The 21263-nt window shown below is 40.8% G+C and overlaps 1 protein-coding gene across 3 annotated transcripts in view; it reads right to left on the bottom strand.

Annotated features, from left to right (window-relative positions):
- LOC146514500 (poly [ADP-ribose] polymerase tankyrase-1) overlaps positions 1–21263 on the bottom strand; it is a 104812-nt gene that overhangs the window by 45776 nt on the left and 37773 nt on the right. For 2 of the 3 annotated variants that reach the window (XM_085165646.1, XM_085165647.1), the window contains 2 exons: positions 20468–20504; positions 18067–18142 (listed from right to left, as the gene is read on the bottom strand). In XM_085165646.1, the coding sequence (XP_085021772.1) occupies positions 18067–18142; positions 20468–20504 (113 nt within the window). Of the gene's footprint in view, positions 1–18066; positions 18143–20467; positions 20505–20731; positions 21008–21263 lie in introns of those variants that run through there. The other variant, XM_085165648.1, reaches the window with a different exon arrangement.

The raw sequence follows: 21263 nt of genomic DNA, 5'->3' as shown, positions 1-21263 counted from the left end.
GAAAAATAGATCATCTCTGGTGATCTCAACAGCTCACTCAGGAGTTCAGCTGAGGAGCAGCAGCAGCGAGGCAGAAAGGCAGAGTCGGGTGGACAGATGGTACACTCGTATTTACAGGATGTGACAGCGGCATTTGAAAGGAGCAGGACATGGTACACAGTTAGTCATCAGCCTCAGTTTAAATACAATAAGTGCATTTGTGTGTGTGTGTGTGTGCGCTTGTTTTTGCAAATTACATAGAATAGAAATAAACTGAAAAAAAATGGAAATATGTAAGCTTTAATCAGGTCCTCAGTAAATCTTAAACCGTTAGTTACTAGTGAGTCATCAGTTAGACACACATACACACACGTGCATGTACTGTTGCATCACCGTGATGTTGTTGCCAGGGTCGGACTGGGTAGTTTAAGCTCCACCTCTTCAATCTGTCAACCCTGTGTAAGGAATGTGCACATGCATGTGTGTGTGAGTGAGGCACACATAAAAACCATCACTGGCTCAGTTGATCTCATATTGGATTCCCAGCATAGAAGCATATTTGGAGTAAAGTCTTAAAAAAAAAAAGAGAGAGAGGAAAAAAACCCAGCTCCGGTTGAAATCTCTATCCTCCGAGCAGCCACAAGCCAATAGTGCTAATAATCATTTTTTCATCCACTGACCCATCCTTCATTCAGTGTCATCCAAGTACTCTCCACTGCAGCCCAGTTTTTCCCTCTAATGCTCTGAATTCAGAGAGCAAACATGTTTTCATTTCTTCTTGCCAGGCATCATAGACGGCAAAAGAGATGAAATGTGGGTTTTTTGTTTTTTAAGTGAATGCTCTTCAAAACGGAGGAACAGCAGCACAACAGCAGTACTGCGAGCAAAAATAAAGGTTTTTAAATGAGACTGTGTTTAGGGAAGCACAAAAATTCTGCTGGTGCAAATACTGCAAGCAAAGAGGAGGATAGATTAAGGTGTTTACACACTTGACTGTAATGTTTATGCACCAGAATACGTACGCATTTATGAATGCAGAGAAATGTGAGTCTCACATGTATGTATGCCACATATTTTTAGAGGATTATTGGCTACTTTGATTTGGCATATGAGCGATGCTACACATTAGTGCTGGAACATCTGATATACCGCCTGTGATTTTCTTGCGTGAATATAGCTTAAATGCCAGCTGAAGCTTTTCAATGGAGGGTTCAACATGTAATAATGTTCGCTGCCAGGAGTGCTTTGCTGCATAATGAGAGGGGACCTGTATTAACTTTCTACTCCCAGTTCAATCATATGATGAAAAAGTGAAGGGAAAAGAACACGAATGCCATGCTGGGTATAGTAGTATTTTGAAAGCAAAGAGTTGTTTTTCCAGACGAATAACTGGTGCCACCAAGTATGGACCTTCTTGCAACAGTCTTGTGATGACAAGAAGAATAAAAAGAAAGAAGAAAAAACACATTCTGCTGCCATCCTGCAGCAAGTTCATCACAACTTGTAGAGGAATTTCCTTTTCAAATCTGGTTGGAATCTGAATGTAAGTAGTCAATATGAATTTATGTTTAATGTAAATTTCTGTTTATTTCACAAAGATGTGATATACGCACCTAACAGGTGACTGTCAGGTATATATATATATATATATATATATATATACACACATGTGTGTGTGTGTGTGTGTGTGTGTGTGTGTGTGTGTGTGTGTGTGTGTAGTCCAAAGTGATTGCTGTCATCTGTTACACCTTTTGACTTTGACTCTATTGACAGTCACTTTCTTTTCAAAAGCTACTCAATAAAGCTTGTAAATAATTATAAACAGTTGTTTTTGTTGCCTGGCCATTAATTCCAAGTTTTTCTCCTCCTTTGAGAATCAACAAAACATAGTCCCCTGATGTTAAAGACCCACTATACTTTATTTCAAGAGAATCAACTGTCAGAGAGGCATTATGACGGTGAATAATAATGATGCTGGGGAAAAAAGAAATGCAAAAACAGAATACACTGTTGTGTTTTAATCATCTAAAAGCTTTTCCATGAGGTGGACAGGAGTATGGAGTGGAGGAGGGGAGGAAGATGAAGGAGGGGAAAATATGGGTGGAAAATGAAGGAAGAAGGAAGCGAGAAGAGATGTGGAGGACACGTTCAAGCTGAACAAACAAACTAAAGTAAAATAAGATAAATAAACAGTAATCTCTTTTTATAACTCCACTTGGTACCATTCTCTTTTTCCAGTTTAAATTTTACCATTTATTAGACACACCATCTGAAAGGTAACCCCCAAGTGCACAATAAACTAATAGATTTTGCTTATTCGGTCAGCTAGGAGCCAACATTGATCTCAAAAAACTGCGGACAAAAAAGTCAAACTATGAAACACATTAATGCAACACACGAGCTTAAAAACACACAGCATGTGTAATTTGCTGCTGTGTTAGTTCCTTCTTTGTTTCCATTTTTCCCTAACCCTCTCCTACATCCGCCTCCCTTTTCCTCTTCTCTTTAGGAGCCTGTCAAGCTGTTCCCATGACAACAGTGACTGCTGGCTGTCAGCAGTTGCCATAGCAATGAGACATGATCTATTGGGGAGGGTAAATGGCCACATTTGGACCATTTTGTTTGGTGTTGTTTAAGTGTGTGTGTGCAGCTCTGATGTTATTCATCAACTTTGCCCTGGAGGTTCAAGACATGCTGCACTCCCCACCTATCGAATAACGCTGCCACAACTCTTTCTCCTAACAGCCCTGAAGTGCATCAGGTCAGGATCCTCTCGGAGGGCAGTGCACCACGTAAACTGTCTGCTGGCACAAAGAAAACTGATTTATTTTTTTTTTAATTTTTGCCACATCAACACAATTTTTGCATGCCTGGCTGTGACTTCATCCACTTCCCCAAAATAGGAACATGACTTCCACTTCCTTGCTGCAGCCCTGGAAGTATTCCAGTACTACCCAAGGAGGGGACTTTAATTAAGGCAGCTGAATTTAATTAAGGCAATGTTTTTGCTTTATATGAGCAGACTTGTATGATGTTATGATTGCGTCTCGTATAAACAATCAGCAGGTTGGAAATAAAAAAAAAAAAAAGAAAAGAATCCTGCAGAGTTGACAGACATATTCATGTACCTGTTACGCTGTACAGTAAAATCCTGACAATGGCATGCATGGCTGATATTTATAGTTACATATTAATGAGTTGGCAGTAGTCAGTGTTTTCTTGTACTGAGGCCGATCATGAAATGGCATTTGGAAATCACTTTAGAGAACCCATCCACCATTAGTGCATGAGGGTACAAGGGGAAGATATAGATATTTTAGAGCTGAAAGATATTGTAAGAAGCAGCAATATGGCTCTCTAGCAGGAAGTGATTTAATTTCCTTCTATGTAGAATATCTGTGCTAGCTGTGTTAGCTAGGCCTTAAATGCATTCATGCATATTTTAAAGCTTGTTTTAACTTCTTTTTGAAATGTTTTTCATCAACTAACGCTTTCATCACAAGACTGACCTCTGGCAATGACCAGCTGTAAAGGAAATAAATGTATTCCCACCTGGTTGGCAAATGGTTGCTGGAGTTTGCTACAGGTTGCTGGGTAAAACATGTCACAAAGAGATATATACTGCAGTGAACACACATTTTTCCCTTGCAAGTAGTAATTGCCCTTAGATGATCAATGACATTAAAAAAAGAAATCAAAAATAACTTTAAAATAGAGTAATAATTGATGTTAGCTTGGCTACATTTCAGCTGCTTAAGTACTCCAGTCAGGGCTCAGTAGATGGACGCTCTAACAACATGAGTAGTGTCAGATGACTGGATCAATAAGCATATTAGCAAAATGTGTGCTATTCCTCTCACTGACACGCACACATACACACTATAAGCTGCTGACAGCTCAGCTAAGCCAGCATCTTGGAAGATAAATAACCTACAGTAAGTCTTCTCATCTTGAGCTTTCCATCTACACTCGCACAGTCGCACACACTGATATCTCAGCCATCACCTGTCAATCTGCTCTGCCTCCCAGCTAAAAACACAGAAGAGCTCACGGCTCCATGGAAAGTTTAAAGCTCAGCAGCTCAAAATGTAGTGTCAGGGGAAAAAAATAAATACATAAAAAAATAAATAAAATATATATATATATATATATATATATATACATTAGGGGTGCAACGATACTCGTATCGATATTGAACCGTTCGATACAGTGCTTTCGGTTCGGTACGCATATGTATCGAACAATACAAAATTTTTAATTTATTTTATCAACTTTCCTTCTGACGGTGCTGTCTGTGTTGAGTGCTCAGTGGATCTGCGCTCGACAGTGCAGCCTAGGCGGAGTAGTCAACGCAGATTCACTGAGCGCAGGGCAAGCTAGCGAGACAGAAGCTAAGCTCTCCTTGCAACATGGCAAATTGAACCTCCCCCACCCTCATTCAGATCTGGTGTTTGGAACATTTTGGTTCTCATGTAACGTATGATCCTGATGGTAAGCGCGTCATGGACTAAAGTAAAACAGTATGTTGGATGTGCCAGCAATGCTCAATTACATTGGTGGGAACTAGTGTGTTAGCGCAGTTAGCTCGTTAATGTGTTGGCCGTCCAGCCCCACGCACGGGGCGATCTGCGGTAGCTCGCTAACGGAGATTTGCCGTGTTGTGGCGTTAACGTCATTTCAACGAGATTTACCCTGACAGCTAGGGTTGCCAACCGTCCCTTAAAAAACGGAATCGTCCCGTATTTAGAAACAAAAGTACACGTCCCGTATTGAGCTAATAAGGGACGCACTTTGTCCCGTAATACAGTGAGAATCAAAAGTAGTCTATAAGTTTTAATGTAATTAACGCTTTGTTTGAAACCATAATTCCCAGCCCCGCCCCTGCTTTGTGACCAATGAGCTGACAGCACACTTATGACAATTCGAGTATGACAATTCAGATTACCGCTCATCTCATTGGTTGAGGAAAGGTCGCTTGCGGAGAAAATACCGGAAGACAACAGATGACCACAACAAAAAGCATGGCCAACAGGGAAATAAACGCCGACACTGCGGTGCAAGTCTCAGACGACAGTACACCTGAAGCTGGGCAAACACTGCGATTTTCAAACTGCACGATTGGCTCGCATGGGTTATAAGTTCGTAGGTCACGATGCAGGGTCTCACACTATACCGCCCGATGCTCTGATGCGACCTGAGTCACACTGTGCCTCCATAAAATGAAGGTCATAACAGAAAATCTGTCGCTCGCTCTCCCTCTCTGTCTTTCACTCACACAGACACACACCGCCATCAACATTGCTAAATTACTAATGACAAACATGATCAGGCAGCTGTGATTGAGCAGCAATGTAAATCCAACTATTTTCACGGTTGTTGTGGTCGTGATAATTTGGTGATGCCACATCGAAAAGGCTCGGATGAGCTTTCCAAAGTTCTACAAGTTGTGCCTCCATCGCTTGTGTCCAGATCACACGCTGCACAGCCGTGCTGCTCCGTCTTTTTCACCGACGTTTACGTGTTTGCGCGTGAGCAGTGTGAGCGGCTGCGGTGACACCCTCACGAGCGATTGATGATCGGGAGCTGGTCGTGAGGTGTTAATCGCTTCTCGTTACCCCACGTATACTACACTATGCACGATGAAGGCCAAAATCGGGCCGATCACGACTCAAAAATCGGCTCAAAATGGGCCAAAAATCGCACAGTGTGAGCCAGGCATTAGACCAGCAATGTTTGTGCCTCTCAGAGAAAGAAAAAAAGGCTGCAAAAGTGCAGGGAAGAATGGGAAAAGGAAAACACCTGGCTGGAAAAGTTCACGATAACACCTATAAAGCGCACTGCGCTGTGTGCCGGCGCACTTTTTCCATAGGCATGCTTCTAATGGTGGGCACATGAAGAACATGAGGGGCGTGAAAGCTCGGGGAACCCTTAACCAATTTTTGTCTACCAGGCCACGGCAGAACCAGATATGGTAAACACTGGTTTGTTTGTTTTTAAACCCTCTGGTTAAGGTTAAAATGGGCATGTGCAGTGAATATCAGCGCTATGTGGCCAGAAGTGTGATAATATAATTTATTTTGTGTAATAAACAACTGCAAGGATAGATGATTACAACAAATAGATGAGTAATACATAAAAGTAATACATAGATGAATAATGATGATGAGTTATGATGCGTAATCATGGGAACAAGTGGGTTTACAAACGGGAGCAAAAGCTGAAATAATGCCTCTGCTGAAGCCAATTGCACTAAATGCACTAAATGTGCACTGTTACAAGAATATTTTTCTTTCTATTATTTTCTATTAATTTATATAATTTTAAGTTAAGCAGGACAGAGTTCTTTTAAAGAAAGATTTACTTTTATTATCAAAAGTTAAGCATGACAGGCTTCTGTTTAAGAAAGAGACCTGTTTTATTGTGTTAATGTTGTCATTTTGAGCTAAAAATAAATGGCTAAATGATTTTTGTTTCCCATGTGTTGATATCACAAAGGATACGCATCTACTTAAATCAAATTCAAGTCAAATGGTTAAAAAAAATAATTTCACACACAAAAAAAGAGCTAAAAAATTCACCACACTGGGAAGGGTGAAGACAACTGGGTCGCCCGGCCCTGGCCACGAGGTGTCCCTTATTTATTTCTCAGGGAGTTGGCAACCCTACTGACAGCACTAGTGGGAACACAACAAATATGACTGCACATTTATGCTGACATCATCCTAGTGCAAAGACAAGTGGAAGCAGACAAAAACAACAAGCACGCATGCTACAAACTTTACCCGAGTCGTTTAGACAGCCGTTAGCACATGACTCTCCTTATGGGGACCTGACATGTTTAATATGCTGCTGAGAGTATAGCCCAGAAGAAGCGTATAGTAGAGCTTTTATTTTGGAAAGAGCCATTTCTCTGTAATAAACTCTCTTTTCCAATCTGTTCCTCAATCAGATACAGGACTTGCAAAATCGCTAGCCCGACGTCCCGGGGCTAGCGATTTTTCCAGTCGGGCTACCAAAATCTATCTCTGCCCTGCCCGTCGGCCTATCATAGGAAGGAAAAATATATGTCAATGCTTTTGCATTCTTTCGGAAATGTAGCTGGGTAATTATGTCATTGGCATCGGTGAGCCACTGTCAATATGTGACATATTGAAATCGCGTTTGAATTTGCGCTTGTTTTTTGCTTTCACTTTGCAATCGCGCGAACTGTGTATAGAGAGCGACAGCACTGACTGGTGAGTGATGATAATTTGCGCACCAATTCCTCTGACATCGTCTTATCAATCGTTAGCTTACTATGCAAACATGACAAGTGAAATCTCCCACAGCAAGCTTAAACATGTGAGAGGTTGATCGCGCAGAGAATCGCTGAGCGTTTTGTGAGTGCCTGTGTAAAAGCAGCAGGATATATATTTTAGTTCTGCTGAGCCAAATAAGACAGGTCAGGGTGAAGAGGTGACAGCCAAAGAAAAGCTTACCACAAAACGGAAAAGTTATGACAAATCAGACTATAAGGCAAAAAGAAAGTGCAGCTTTATGGTTTCATGGACAAAAGAATTTCTGTGGCTGCAATATGACGAGCTAAATAACCAGGGCTGCACATAAGTGGTCCGCAGGTGCGCATTCGCTGTCAAAATAAAAAACGCGCACAAGATAAGAAGTTGCAACGCGTGTTTGCATACATAAGATTTTCAGGAGGAGGACAGACATTTGTTTAGAACTCTTAAAGATGTCGAAGAAGCTCCTTTAAACAATTACTGTGATGTTCCTCCTCCTCCAAAGAAATGTCAGAAGGAGTCCGAACCACAAAAGAAGCGCGTATTCTTGGAAAAGTGGTTGCAGGAGGTGAGCTGGCTTCAAATGATGAACGCACAGAGATGTGGTGCAGAATGCGCCGTGAAAATTTAATAAATGACAAATTAAAAAGGCATGAACATTTTTTTTGTATCGAAAAAATATCGAACCGTGATACCAAAGTATCGGACCGAACCGAACCGTGAATTTTGTGTATCGTTGCACCCCTAATATGTCCTTGTGACTTTCCATTTTAGACAAGCCTGCAAATGTTATATTTTCTAGGTAGACGTTTATTAACTTGAATTGCTTTTCTTCTTTTGGCATGAATATGTATAAAGTATACCATTTAAATCTTCACACGTTGGAACCCAAGAGCTGTTTGCACTTCATTACTGCATACTAGCAAACTAATAGTGATACAGATCCTTCCCAGCAGGAGTCTACATATTAAAGTAAGAGGTTAAATTTGTCACTGGAAAAAACAAACATTTCTTTGGCCTATTTTTCATCCGGGACAGTAAAAAAAGGCTTGTGAATCTTCCAGAGACAGGACATCCGGTGACACTCACAAACACCCCAAGTTCACTATTAAAAAGCTTCCATCAAGCAGAATTTACAGGCATTCATTTGACCGATCTATATATTTCCCTGGATTTTTAAACACAAGAGAACTTCCTGATCTTGACTCTAAATTGTAGACTCAAAAGCATCCCAAGACGAGATCCAAGAACTAGGGGCTTAATACTAAGGAAGCACTACAAAGAAATCCAATACATTATATTTATAAAAAGAGGGTTTAGATCTGGAATGAAATGCACATCTTTCTATTCAACAGTAAAAGCTCAGAAACCAAACTTTCCTGAAAAGACAAGAAAAACTACAGAACTTCAACAATGACAAATTCTATTGAAAGAAAATGTAGCTAAATATACACTCCCTGGTCACTTCAGAACTGCCTTAATTCTTCATGGCATAGATTCAACAATGTACTGGAAAAACCCCTCAGAGATTTTGCTCTAAATTGACACAAATGCATCGTGTTGTTGCTGGAAATTTTTTAGCTGCTGGAATTTTTGGGGGGGCTGCACATCTATGACTTGAATCTCTACTTAAACTAAATCCCAAAGATGCTCTATGTGACTGTGGAGGCAATTTGAATGCAGTTAAAGAAACCAGTTTGAGGTTTATGACATGGCACATTATCCTGCTGAAAGCAGCCATCAGAAGATGGGTACACTGTGGTCATAAAGTGATGTTAAATGATGCTCAGGAGGGCCAAAATGTCACCAGACAATGATTTCCCATCTTTTATTGTCCAACTCTGGTTAGCCTGTGTGAATTGTAGGCTTGGTATCCTGCTTTTAGCTAACAGAAGTGGCACCTGGTGTGGTCTTCTGCTGCTTCTAGCTTTGCTTTGTTGCGCTTTTAGAGATGCTCTTCGGTATACCTTGGTTGTAACAAGTAGTTATTGGAGAACCTTCACAGAAGTTACTTGAGTTACTGTTGTCTCCTCAAAAGCTCAAAACAGGTGAGCTTTGTCATCAACAAGGTGTTTCTGCTCCCAGAACTACCACTCACTAGATATCTTCTCTTGTTTTTGACCATTCTCTATAAATCCTACAGATAGTTATTTGGGGAAAATCCCGGTAGCTCAGCAGTTTCTATACTCTGACCAGCCTGTATTGCACAAACAACAATGCCACATTCAGAGTTGCTTGAAACATCTTTCTTCTCCATTCTGATGATCAGACTGAACTTAAGCAGGTCTTGACCATGTGTACATCCCTAAACGCACCAAGTTGCTGCCATGTGATTGTCAGGTTAGATATTGACATTAAAAAGCAGCAGAATACGTGTACTTAACATAATTGCTGGTGAGCATGTAAGCTAATAATGCACCAACTGTGAAATTTGTGATATTGCTGTATGAAACAATTGCACTGATTTGTTCTTTTCCCATTCTGACAGATAAGTCAATAATATGTCAAGATGACGGGGAAAAAACAAGGTCAAGAATTTTAATTATTTATATAAATACTTGGAAGTTTAATAAATATTGCAAAGCTATTTATATTTTTTCACTGCTCGTTTTTTCTTACTGACCTCTTATATGACTTCAAAAATATTTTTGACATCTAATTTAAGTTATCAGAAGCAAAGTAAAAAAAATAACAGTCTTTAAAGAAAACACAAAAGAGACTAAGAGGTCCTGATTTTTAAAACAAATTTCAAAGCCATTTTTTCTTTGGAGGAAATTTGCTGCTGTATTCCTGAAAAGTTTTGAAATCCTTGTTGTTCATCAAATGGGAACGATAAACACTGAGTCTTGCTCTTGAGTTGTGTATTTCTTTGATGTTCGTGCCAGCAGGAACACAAGTGGGTGATGATTCTCACTGCTGAGATATAGATCCAAAAACTCACAATATTCTCAAACACACACAAACAAATGCAAACACACATTCACAGAAGAGGCAGCTCAACACAATCCAAAACTTGAAATGTATTCCCTGAAAACCAAACAGAGAACTAGATTACAAGCACAACTGCTGAGCATCAGTGCAGCAGAAGCTATAAGAAGGTAAAACTGAACATATAAGACATGACGAGTACGCATGTGGAACCTCAGTGTGTACGGAGTGGGTAGTCAGAAAGCATAGGCCATTTTCATAAAGAAGCAATCTGAGAGCTATAAGAGTGTGTGTGTGCATGTATGTGTGTGTACATGGGAGTAAGCGGTAGGTTTCAATAGAGGCAGCTTGATAACACCATCCACTCAGCTGTGTTAATAATAACCCACTCTGATGGCTCCTCAATCATCTGAGTGCGCGCACATGCAGGCACACATACACAAAGGGGCATCTATATCGTGGTGGAGTGTAATAAGAAGGAGAGGTTCAGAAATAGAGCTGTGGAGTGGAAAACAGTGACTGGAAAAGGCCTACATACAACACATGACCAAATGGATGCAAATACCTGACCACAGGGCTGGCATTGTCACATAAAATCAATGTCAGGATTAACTGTCTTATGCACTAATGAGTATTTCTCAAATACATATAAATCTTCAAAGTAGACATTTTCTTTCAGTAGCAAAAAAAAGCATTTTCAAAGCTTTTTTTCCCCACTGCTTTTATTTGGAACCCAAGAGGAGGGGCCAAAGGGTTCAGTGCAGTGAGGATTGGACCTTGGCAGTCCAATCTCTGGCTGCTGAGGCTAGCTAACTGGACGTGGACAATGCCTTTTCTGGTGGACAGGGAGCCTACTCTAACACACAAATACCTGAACACAGACCTGGGTCCTGACTGTTTTCAGTATGTTTAAAGTACAGTGTAAAGTACCCAACCTTCTTGGGGGTCCCTGATAAGGGTAATGAAAGATGCCCAATCTGGTGACTCCACTGTCCTACTGAGGGACTTGGAATCTCAAGTGGGAAATGAAAGTGAGACCGAAAATGTGACTGGGAGGAATGGCCTGCCCAACCTGAACACAACGTTGTGTTCTGTTATTGTTGATCCTTCTGTGCTAACGGCAGTTTGTCCAGAACTAAAACCATGTTTGAACATAAGGGTGTCCATGAACAGGCATGTCACTAGGACACCATAGGCCAGGATGCTTCCCGGGCACCTCCTAAGTGAGGAGTTCCAGACATGTCCGACAGGGAGGAGGCACCAGGGCAGACCCAGGACACACTGGAGAGATTACATCTCTCAGTTGTGATCGCAATGTGTTTGTGTGTGTGTGTGTGTGTGTGTGTGTGTTAGAGTGTGTGTGTGTGTGTCCCGGAACAGGTGGATGAGGTGGCTGCAGTGAGGGAGATCTGGGCATTTCTGCTTAACTTGCCCCTATTCAGCACATTAAGTGACGTGGCTGTTTGAAGATACTGAAACAAACCTAATGTGTTTTTTTTCCCCTCCCTTGTAGTAGTTACGTACCTTGTAGCTTAATCCTGCATCACATATAACAAAATTGTGCTCAAAGAACCAAAACAGCTTCTTTTTTCCATGCCAGCTCTTCTTTATCCTCGCACCAGACTACTTCTGTTTCTAAAACTGCTAACTAGCGGGTGCTCACACACTGAGGGAGATGAGCTGTTTGTTAATGTAGCTAAAGAGCATTACGGATACGCCAATTACCCGTAAGACAGCATTCTGTTTGTGATTGATTAAAGCTTTGACTCTGACCGTAGCCCGTCCACATACTTTTGGGCATAAGGTCTGTTTCTCTTTCTGTCTGTTTGCCTTCCCTCTGTGCGTCTCTTCTCATGTATGTTGTATACAAGCAGAGCTTTTTAATTCTCAAAGAGCCGTCTGCAAATAACATTTATGCTCCAGATCTTTGTTTGTTCGTGGGAGTGTGTGTACGCATGTGTACGCATGTGTGGTTGAAAAGGGAGAGACTGAGAGTCTGTGCCATATCTAATTAAATTGAAATGGAGAACAAGAGGCTGGAGAAGAGAGGAAGACCGAAAGAGACAGCAGTGACTCTTCTTTAATTTTAAAGAGGAGTACCATTATTATCAATCATTAGGACTCTTCCAGGCTCTGTGTAGTGCCCTTTCATTATCTGTGTGAGTGTGATGCTCCCCTCTTGTTTATGATGATAAATGTCAATATTATGTTGAAATATTGCAGATTTTGTTTTTAAAGTGCTGGTTAAGTTATGTAAGTTTTGCACATCTGCATACTTAAATTAAAAAAAATGTATGTTGTTTTTTCAGAACTTGGGGCAAATGCCTGTGTATATTATAATAATCTTATTTCAGGATAATGGCCTGCATTAATATAGCTCGCTGGCAGTGTTTCCAACCATCAGGATACCTTTATGCTACATGCCACGCTTGCTTTTTTACACACATTACATTAAGAATTTGCATCTGTATTATGTAATACCCATTATTTCATTTTCTGCAATTGAGTGTTTTTATTCTGACACTTTCCATCAGGCGACTGTGCTTTGGTTGCTTAAGTGAAGGGACGGGTGACAACTGCAAAAGTTTTTACTATCCCCCAGTTTCAACTAATATCTACAACCATTAAGTAGAATTCAATAATTTCTGTTAGTCGTACCCCCATTAGAATATCCTAAGACCATAGTGAGGATGAATCTGCACTGGAGTGCAAATGTATTCCATCTACCCTGCATGAGTGCTTTCAGCCCAGGCAGTTAAAGAGCATTACAAATACAGATTAAGTAGAAGAGGTCATTTCAGTATCTGTCTGAACACAATTTTTATTCTCTGGATGAGGCTGCATGTTTCTATACTCATGCTCCATTAAATTTCGGCGTCCCTCAATGATCTCTTGCAGTTGTCCCCTGCATATCCAAAGAATTTCAAATTATACGGTTTTCCCTCTGGAGTCTCACATCCCTAGCAGGCCACCTGCACAGATAATAGCTAGAGGATGCTTTCTCACAATTAGAATCAGAATCAGAATCAGAATACTTTATTGATCCCTGGGGTTACGGGATTACGGATACGGGAGTGATGTGATGAATACAAGCTGCAGCTGAGTATCATCAACAACACACCCAAGTACCCATAATTAGAGGAAAGAGCACTCCTCATGGCTGTTGTAGCATTAATATGACAGTTACCAAAAGTATAGGGTGAAAGGATCTCTTTGGCTCCCTGGTTGTCCCAGCAGTTGCCATAGCAACCAATAATGTACTGCACGTTTTGCATCAGTGATGCATCAGATATCTGTTTACTGAAAAAAATATAACCAGATCACTAAGTTAAAACTCCAAATGTTAAAAAAATTGCTTAAAAAAAATAAAGGGAATGTACTGATTTTTCTGAAAAGTGTTACACACTGAGCATGTTGATGCCTCAAGGGAGAAAAATAGTAACAGCAAGCTGCTATAACATTTCATTGTATGGTGCCATGTTTTCTTTTGCAGTAGAGTCCCACTCATGTTTTCAACTCTGTGCCTTCAGTCTGCTTATAATCCATCTTCAGTCCCTATCATCACTTGTTTAGCACGCACTGCAAAGAAATTCAAACATATGCTGTGTAATCAGAGGACATAGTTGCTCGATTTATGGACAATTCTCCATAAATCGATCATTTTGAGGGGAGCATGATCATTTCCTATTAGCCCTACTGTACTAAACTGAGTGCAATTCGTATCGAGGACACTCTTATGATAAGGAGTGAATGGACCTAAATGGATTAAAGTAGACCTGTTTGGATTTTTCTCATTTTCTTTTATATATACGGTTACAATATTTGACGTACATGAACATGAGCAAAGTTTCAAATGAGTCTGGCTCTGTATACAGAGCATATCCCTACATATGCCTAATATGTTCATCTCAGGTAAACAGTGTGCACAACAGTAGCAACAACCTACTGCTCCTTTTTTGTTTTTTTGAGGGTTGCCAACATAACTGACTTAATGGGAAAGACAACAGAGACGATAAAATGAGCCCAGTACAAAGTAAAGAACGATTATTTTGAACTCAAAATCTTGCTAAACTGCTCTTCTAGTGGTACTGGAGATAAAATAAAAACATAAGGCTCCCACTTGGTTGAGCAGGCAGCCCAGATACTGAAGGCTAAGGTCCTATAACATCCTATAAGCACCAACTACTACATTTTTGGTACTGTTACATCCTTAGATAAAAGCTAATAGTAAAAGAAAATAAAGGACTGAATTCAGTGTAAATTAATAAGAACATGGAGATTGCCACCTGGTTTACCCTGTTTTTTGTTTTTGCAGCTATAGATCTAACTTATTTTAATACATTTTACTGTCATGTTTATGGAGATTACAGTAAGAAAACCAAAGAAACCAACAGATAACAGTATTATACTCCACTGCAGTACTTTACATTAAGAAGCTGTTGTTCTTGTTTAAAGGAAAATTGTAAAATAACAGTTAAAACCTTGGTAATCTAGCAGCCAGTACTTTACTGTTATTGAAAACCGTGGCTTGTCACAAGATGAGCTTCTAACATAATCTGACATACAACAAGCACAAACTTTTGGGTTTAGGGTTTAGTTTAATATGAAAATCTAAACTCTCAGTCTCTTCTCCGCTGAGAAGAATAACAGTTCAGAGTAAAAAACCCAAGAGAGACTCGATAAGGGCTCAAGTGGGACCACAAAACTGTTTGGACACTCGCTGCTGAAAAGTGGAACTGTCTTACTCTGTTCTCAAGGAAAAAACAAGGTTTTATTTCTGTCAGGCTGGAAAACAGTAATGTGCAAGGCCAGAGGGAGTACTTCAACTAAAGCTACAAAAATACAAAACTAGAAGAGTAGTTTGCTTCTCCTTCCAGTTATTCATCCGAGGGACTAATCAGTCATAAGCCAGATGTGCTGCTGCAATGCAGCAGAGCTCAACCTTAGGCTCAGGGCTCTCTGCGGACGCATGCGGTGAGGCTGTAGTCACAAAAGTTTCTCCATTAAGTTAACAGGATATAACACAGCACTTTTCTCTGTAGGGCTGTGTACTTTTGGTGTTGTACCTGTCATTTCATTTAGCATGGCTGGCATTCTTTCAAGTTCTAAGTTCTCACTTTATCCTCTGCAAGCTAATGAGATCAGAATTAACTTCAAACTGCAACCTTAGCTGACTGCTACAGTCTCATCTCACTTTTATTATTAATATTCAACTGTAGCATTATTCAACTAAGTAAAAGGTCTAATTATAATTAGGGTTTCTGAAAGTTTACTTTAGACCATTACGAAGGTTATTTAAGTCCTAATTCACATCTATAGTTGTAAGAAAGGGAAAATGGAGTCCCAGAGAGGCTTGAAGAGTAAACAAATGAATTTGTCTAGTCAGAATTGGTCAGCATGGTTTAACTCATTAGCCCTACTAGGAGTAACCATTGAAGCTCTTTCCCAAACCGAGTAGTTTCTGTAATAATGTCTTATCTTTATGGGGGAAAGAGTTAAAGCAGTTGACATCTATCAGCACTGTTAAGCCATCATGTCCCAAGTCCAGAATATCCCTGATCTTCCTGTTAGTGCTCAAACATTGTCCCCAAAGAAAGATATAAGAGTTAAAATTGTTGCTACAGAGTGAGTTATACCTGGGTTGCACTTGGTAATGGTCCTAATGTAAATACAGAACATTATTGGGCGATGGGAAACATCGGTGGCATCTTTTGTCCACTTCAAGTCTTTCTGTTTCTTTTTTTTCTTTTTCTTTTTTTGCAAAAGTTTGCAAACTGGGGTTTTCCAACTGTTCTTGTTGAATGCTCTCATAACAAAAAGATTTTTAACTTCTACTTTTTTAATCCTTTTTTTGATCAAAAGTTGCTATTTTTGTTTCATGGGAGGCGATATTGAGCCAGCCCACACACCAGATTCTGACACATAAACTACAGCAGGTTCTGACTAAGCCACGCAACTTTTAATCGTCGTTATTGCATCCATATTGCTATTTTCGTTTTAGTGTAATCCTTACAATAACATTAAAAAAAAAACATTTAAAAGACTGAATGTGCAATCAACTCTCTACAACATTAGCTTCCAAATTTCAATACATTTTTATGACCTGTCAAATGAGACATTTTAGAGGCTTAAACTTTAGATGATTGATAGCATTTTAGACTCAATTTTAGGACCCTAAGGAACTCTGCAATATACCCTCCATATGACCATTATGGGAAAAGTTGTAAACTGTGCTTCCAATTCACTAAGCAGCTTTCAGTATGTTGAGCTTTGTATCTGACAGTACTGGAAATGAGCCCACACTTGGGTGCCTCCTAATTAACCAGGCTTTCCTTTACTCTCCCTTGGACATGTTCGGAGAACTGTTCCAAGATGACCATTAATTTAAATCAAAGCTAATTTCACAAATTTAATTTAATGTCTCTAAAATGTCTTTAAAAGGAGGGACTCTATTCATCCCTTTACATGACTTGCATTTTAGACTCAAGCTACTGTACCTAAGGTGTCTTACAAACTAGGCATCTTATCAAGGGCTTGAACTCCACATGACAACAGACAGATTGCTTGTTGCTTCTACCAACAAGGTTATATGACTGGTTCAGTTTATCTGTTTGTTAGAATGATTACTGAAGGTTACAAAGAGACCGGAGTGAAAATCTTACCAGAGATGGTGCCTTGGCCAAACAAGTGATTTACTTTTTGAGTCGATCTGGATGTAGATGTGGATTCAGGAATTTTTGAAGGCGATTTTTATAATCCAAAACTGGGCATTATACAGAAACTACAAGACAACAACTTGACCATGAAGGTTGTGTGTTGCTTAAGCATGAAGGTTGTGAAGAGATTGCAAAGCTCTGCCAAGGCTGAACAATCTAAGTCACCTTATATTTCTGAGTGAAGGGTACTCAAAAGTTCTGCCAAGGTTTGACCACTTATAGATATTTTATGTGAAAGATTTCTGTCTGGGCATCTCTCACTGGTTTCAAGTTCTCACATATTTCTCCACAGCCAGTCAGAATTATCAATGTTATTATCAAAAAGGCTGCTCAGAGGTCATTCGAGCATGTTGCTAGCCATTCTGTCAATCACACTACATCTTTACAGGCCTTATGGAGCAGATAAGCTGGGTTTTTAAGCCTATAACTCTTAATAAATCATACCTGCAACTTTAGCTTTACTATTTAATCTTTTATATAAATACCTTCGTGTTAAAGGTTACCCTTAACTGTGTGTCCTTCAAAGCCTCGGCTCATTTTGCACAAAATAATTTGCTTTGAATGAGGAATAGGATGGGAACTGTGTCATTTTCATTACTATCAATGAACACACCTGAATCCATTCTCCACTCTTCTTACTATTCAAAGCTAATCCATGTACATGCAATTGCAGTAGTGCAGACATTCAAATACAAGTATGCTATTGGGGGGTAACTTCACAATTTGCATATACTTCAATCAGCTGAAAAAGAAGGGAAAAAAAACAAAAACTGTACCTTTGTTTCAGAGACCGTAAAAGAGCTATCCCTGAATGTGACAGTACTGTGCGTCCTGCCATCCTCTGCTATTGTTCAGCACGGGTACTAATTTATTCACGGAAGGTTTTGTGTCTTCATCTATTCATTTTATTGACTGACAGCCGAGAAAGGCTAAGCCTGCTGGTGAGTGCTAGGATTATTTCATAAAGCCAAGGCCCACAGCTGACAATACCAGCATTTGTTTAACTTTTCTGGGCGAAATAATAAAATAAAACTACCAGTTGGTTGGTTTTGTACCCCTAAAACCCCTCCGAGTTGCTCAGTCGCTCAGGAAATGAGTGATGAGCTTATTATTGCTCGACTCTGTGTGGGTGGATACGCTTTTGTGCGTACACGCTTTACTCTTACCTTGCGGCCGTCGCTCGCATGGCAGTTGACGTTGAGCGGCGTAAGCAAGGCCATTAGCTTCTCCTCGTTTCCACTCCTGCAAATGCGCACACACACATACATAAACACACAAATGTTAGACAGAAAACAATCACTGCCACCACAGAGGATTAGCACCATTGCTCTGCAGCAGTGTGGAGGAGAGAAAATGAGGGAAAATTAGATAAGAAGCTTGAGATTGAGGCAAAAAGCCTGAGAAATTTGATCTGCAAAAACGTACTGGCAGAGGAAATGTTTGGAGGATGGACCGATGCTGGATGGACTAGTGTTTTCCTGTACAATTGAGTGCAATATGCCATGAAAATCAATTAGAGATGCCTCTTTGGCCACCTAGCTAAAGAGGAATTAAGATTTTGTCTGTACTGCTGATCTGTGTTTCCTGGTTCTTGGACTGACTGGCCTGACATTGGATGACCACCAGGAAGTGATGCCAAGGCAGCAGCCAATCCAACTACCATCCACCCTGACAGCCATAAAAGAAGAAGCTGTCAGTTGGTTTAAAAAAAGGATTACTGTCCCATTCTTCCATGTTCCTCTTTAATTCTTTTATCCCTTCTTTGATTGGACCTCTCTTTCCTTCTCTTTGTGTCTATATTTTTCATACTCTATTTAAAATAAAAAAAAGACATTCACATCCAGTCCTTCTCCCAGAGTGAAGTTTCCATGTTTCCTCACTCTCGTAGCTGCTTTTCACCCCATTCCAATCACCATTACCTCCCATCTCTTAGTTCTCCCCTCCTCATAGTTATCGCCTCTATTTTCCTCCTGCTCACTTCTTCTGCAATTTTTCCTGTCCACCTCTAGTTCCAGTATGCAGTGGCTTCCCCTTTTTCCTTCTATTTCTTTTCCAAGGATTGTTAGCAAATACAAGAGAGACTTCCTTTTTGATGCATGATGTGTTGGATATTTGTTTACACTGTGGCCATGAATATTCTCTGAAATTAGTCAAAACTTGAAGGAATATCTCACTATTTTCTAAAATATGTTACGCTGCTTTCTTGCCACTATCAGGAAGTTACACCCAGCAGCTGACTGCAAAAATAAAAAAAAGAATAAGCCAATAAATTTCCCAAACCATTTAAGTTGATTAATGGACCAGCTTCTGGCTATGTCTCTTAATGTTTTCAGAAATGCAGTTCTTTTACACTCACAGCCCTGACTAAAGCAACAGCCCACCTGCAACTTACATATCACCAGACTTACAGATCACCACAGAGTTTCTTGTCAGCTGACTGATGGCCTTAAAGGGACAGATTTGCCTCACAGGGCAGACATCTTTCTGCAGCAGCTCCATATTTGCCTTGTCTAATATTTGCTGTCACATACATTAAGAATGTATTGAGCCACTGCACTCCTCAAGAAAGCCATCTGGCCCATAAATGAGAAGGTTAAAAACAAAAGAAGAGAAATAATTTTTTTTTTTGCTTACACACACACACACACACACACACACACACACACACACACACACACACACAAAGAAAAAATAAAAACATTCTGGAAAATGACATGTGTGATAAGCCAGTCAGTGGCTCAGCTGTGAGAGCGCCACAGTGGGTTCACAGTTCACAGTTAAACAGCCTACTGACCCCATAATACAGTGGTAATGCTATACTGGGCCAGCTGCTGCCTTACGATTGTGTGTGTATGTGCATGTGCGCGTGCATCTGTGCATGGCTGGAAGAGCGGGAGACAGGAGGGGGTCTACTGGAGCGATCAGCCACCCACACGCAATCCTAAATGAAAGCTTTTCCACTTCCACATGCCCAGAGATGGAAACAGGCAGACACACACAAGTGCACACACACACACACTCACAGCCCACATGCACTGCCTGCAACCATAACATGCCTCCAAAATGCACAAGTGTCACTGGCTCAAAAGTACTGAGCTTTCTATATCTGAAAAACCTGTCTAGTGTGGGAGCTGAGTGTGTGTGCATGGGGAGAGAAAAAAAAGAGGCTCAAGTGATAAACGGTTTTACAAATAGGAAGCAAAGAAAAGAAAAAAATCAGAAGGCAAGGAAACAGAAGAGAAGAGAAGAGCAGAGCAGAGCATGAGTGACAGTAACATGCAGGAAATCAGAAATAAGAGAACTCTGATGGGAAACAACAAACGAGTGTGGAGGATGAAAAAAAACAACAACAACAGAGAAATAAAATAAAGGGTATCAGACGTGGAGGGCGAAAGGAGATACATGAAGAGTAGAAATGGGTATGGGAAACCACAGCAGCGAGTCAAGCTGAGAAGAAAGTAAGCAGGGGAACAAGAGATGAGAGGGAGGCTTAAAGAGGCAAGACAGCAAGAGAGGGAGCATGACAAAAATGAAAACAAAGAAGAGCATGCAGACTCTGGTACTCACCTTGCCGCCTCCAGCAGCTCATCCTTCTTGTATTCACCTAGATGGTTACAGAAGATCATGGTGTCAGACAGCTGGCCAGTAACACACATCAACCACACACAGACACACATGATCAAGCGCAGAGAGGAGCCATGTAAAGACCCGCACACTGACTATTGGGGGAAGACACCATCTTTCTTTCTATCCCTCTCCAACCCCCACCACCCCCTTCTCCACCTCCTCCTCCTCTTTCTCTCCTCTCTGCTATTCTCACTCAGCGCGCACCCCTCTGGCTCCGGTTGCCGTGACGATGTGTTGCCGGCAGCGACCACAGCACGTTCATTGTTTGGGCGACGAGCGGAGGACAGACACACGCTCTGCCTCTATCCGTCCGTGCGTCTCTCCATCCTTCTCTCCTTCGCCGCGTTTGTCTCCGGTGTCTCGGCCGCTGCTCATATTGCTAACGAGCGTCCCACGTTCTCCATCATTCCTGTTCCTCTCTCAGTCACCCCCCTCTCTCCTCTTTTTCTATCTCTGTCTTCCTGCCCCCCCCCCTCCCCAATGGGCTCAGGAGGCGCAGTTACCATTTAAAAAAAAAAAAAAAAACTTGAAATAAACAAACCCCTCCCCCTGCTTCCTCACCCTCTTGCGCTCCCTCTCGCATAGCCCTGCCTCCCTCATACACTATAGTCAAAACACTCACAACTTCCTCTATGTGTCTTTTCTGCCACTGAGATGTTCTTGGGTGGGGGAGGAACACATCTGTAATACTGCTGGACTGACTTCCATATTTATGCCTGTTTGGCATTACTGGCCC

This window comes from Neolamprologus multifasciatus, chromosome 7 (assembly GCF_963576455.1).
Source record: "Neolamprologus multifasciatus chromosome 7, fNeoMul1.2, whole genome shotgun sequence".
Taxonomy (NCBI): domain Eukaryota; kingdom Metazoa; phylum Chordata; class Actinopteri; order Cichliformes; family Cichlidae; genus Neolamprologus; species Neolamprologus multifasciatus.
This window is presented reverse-complemented; position numbering and strand designations above follow the sequence as displayed.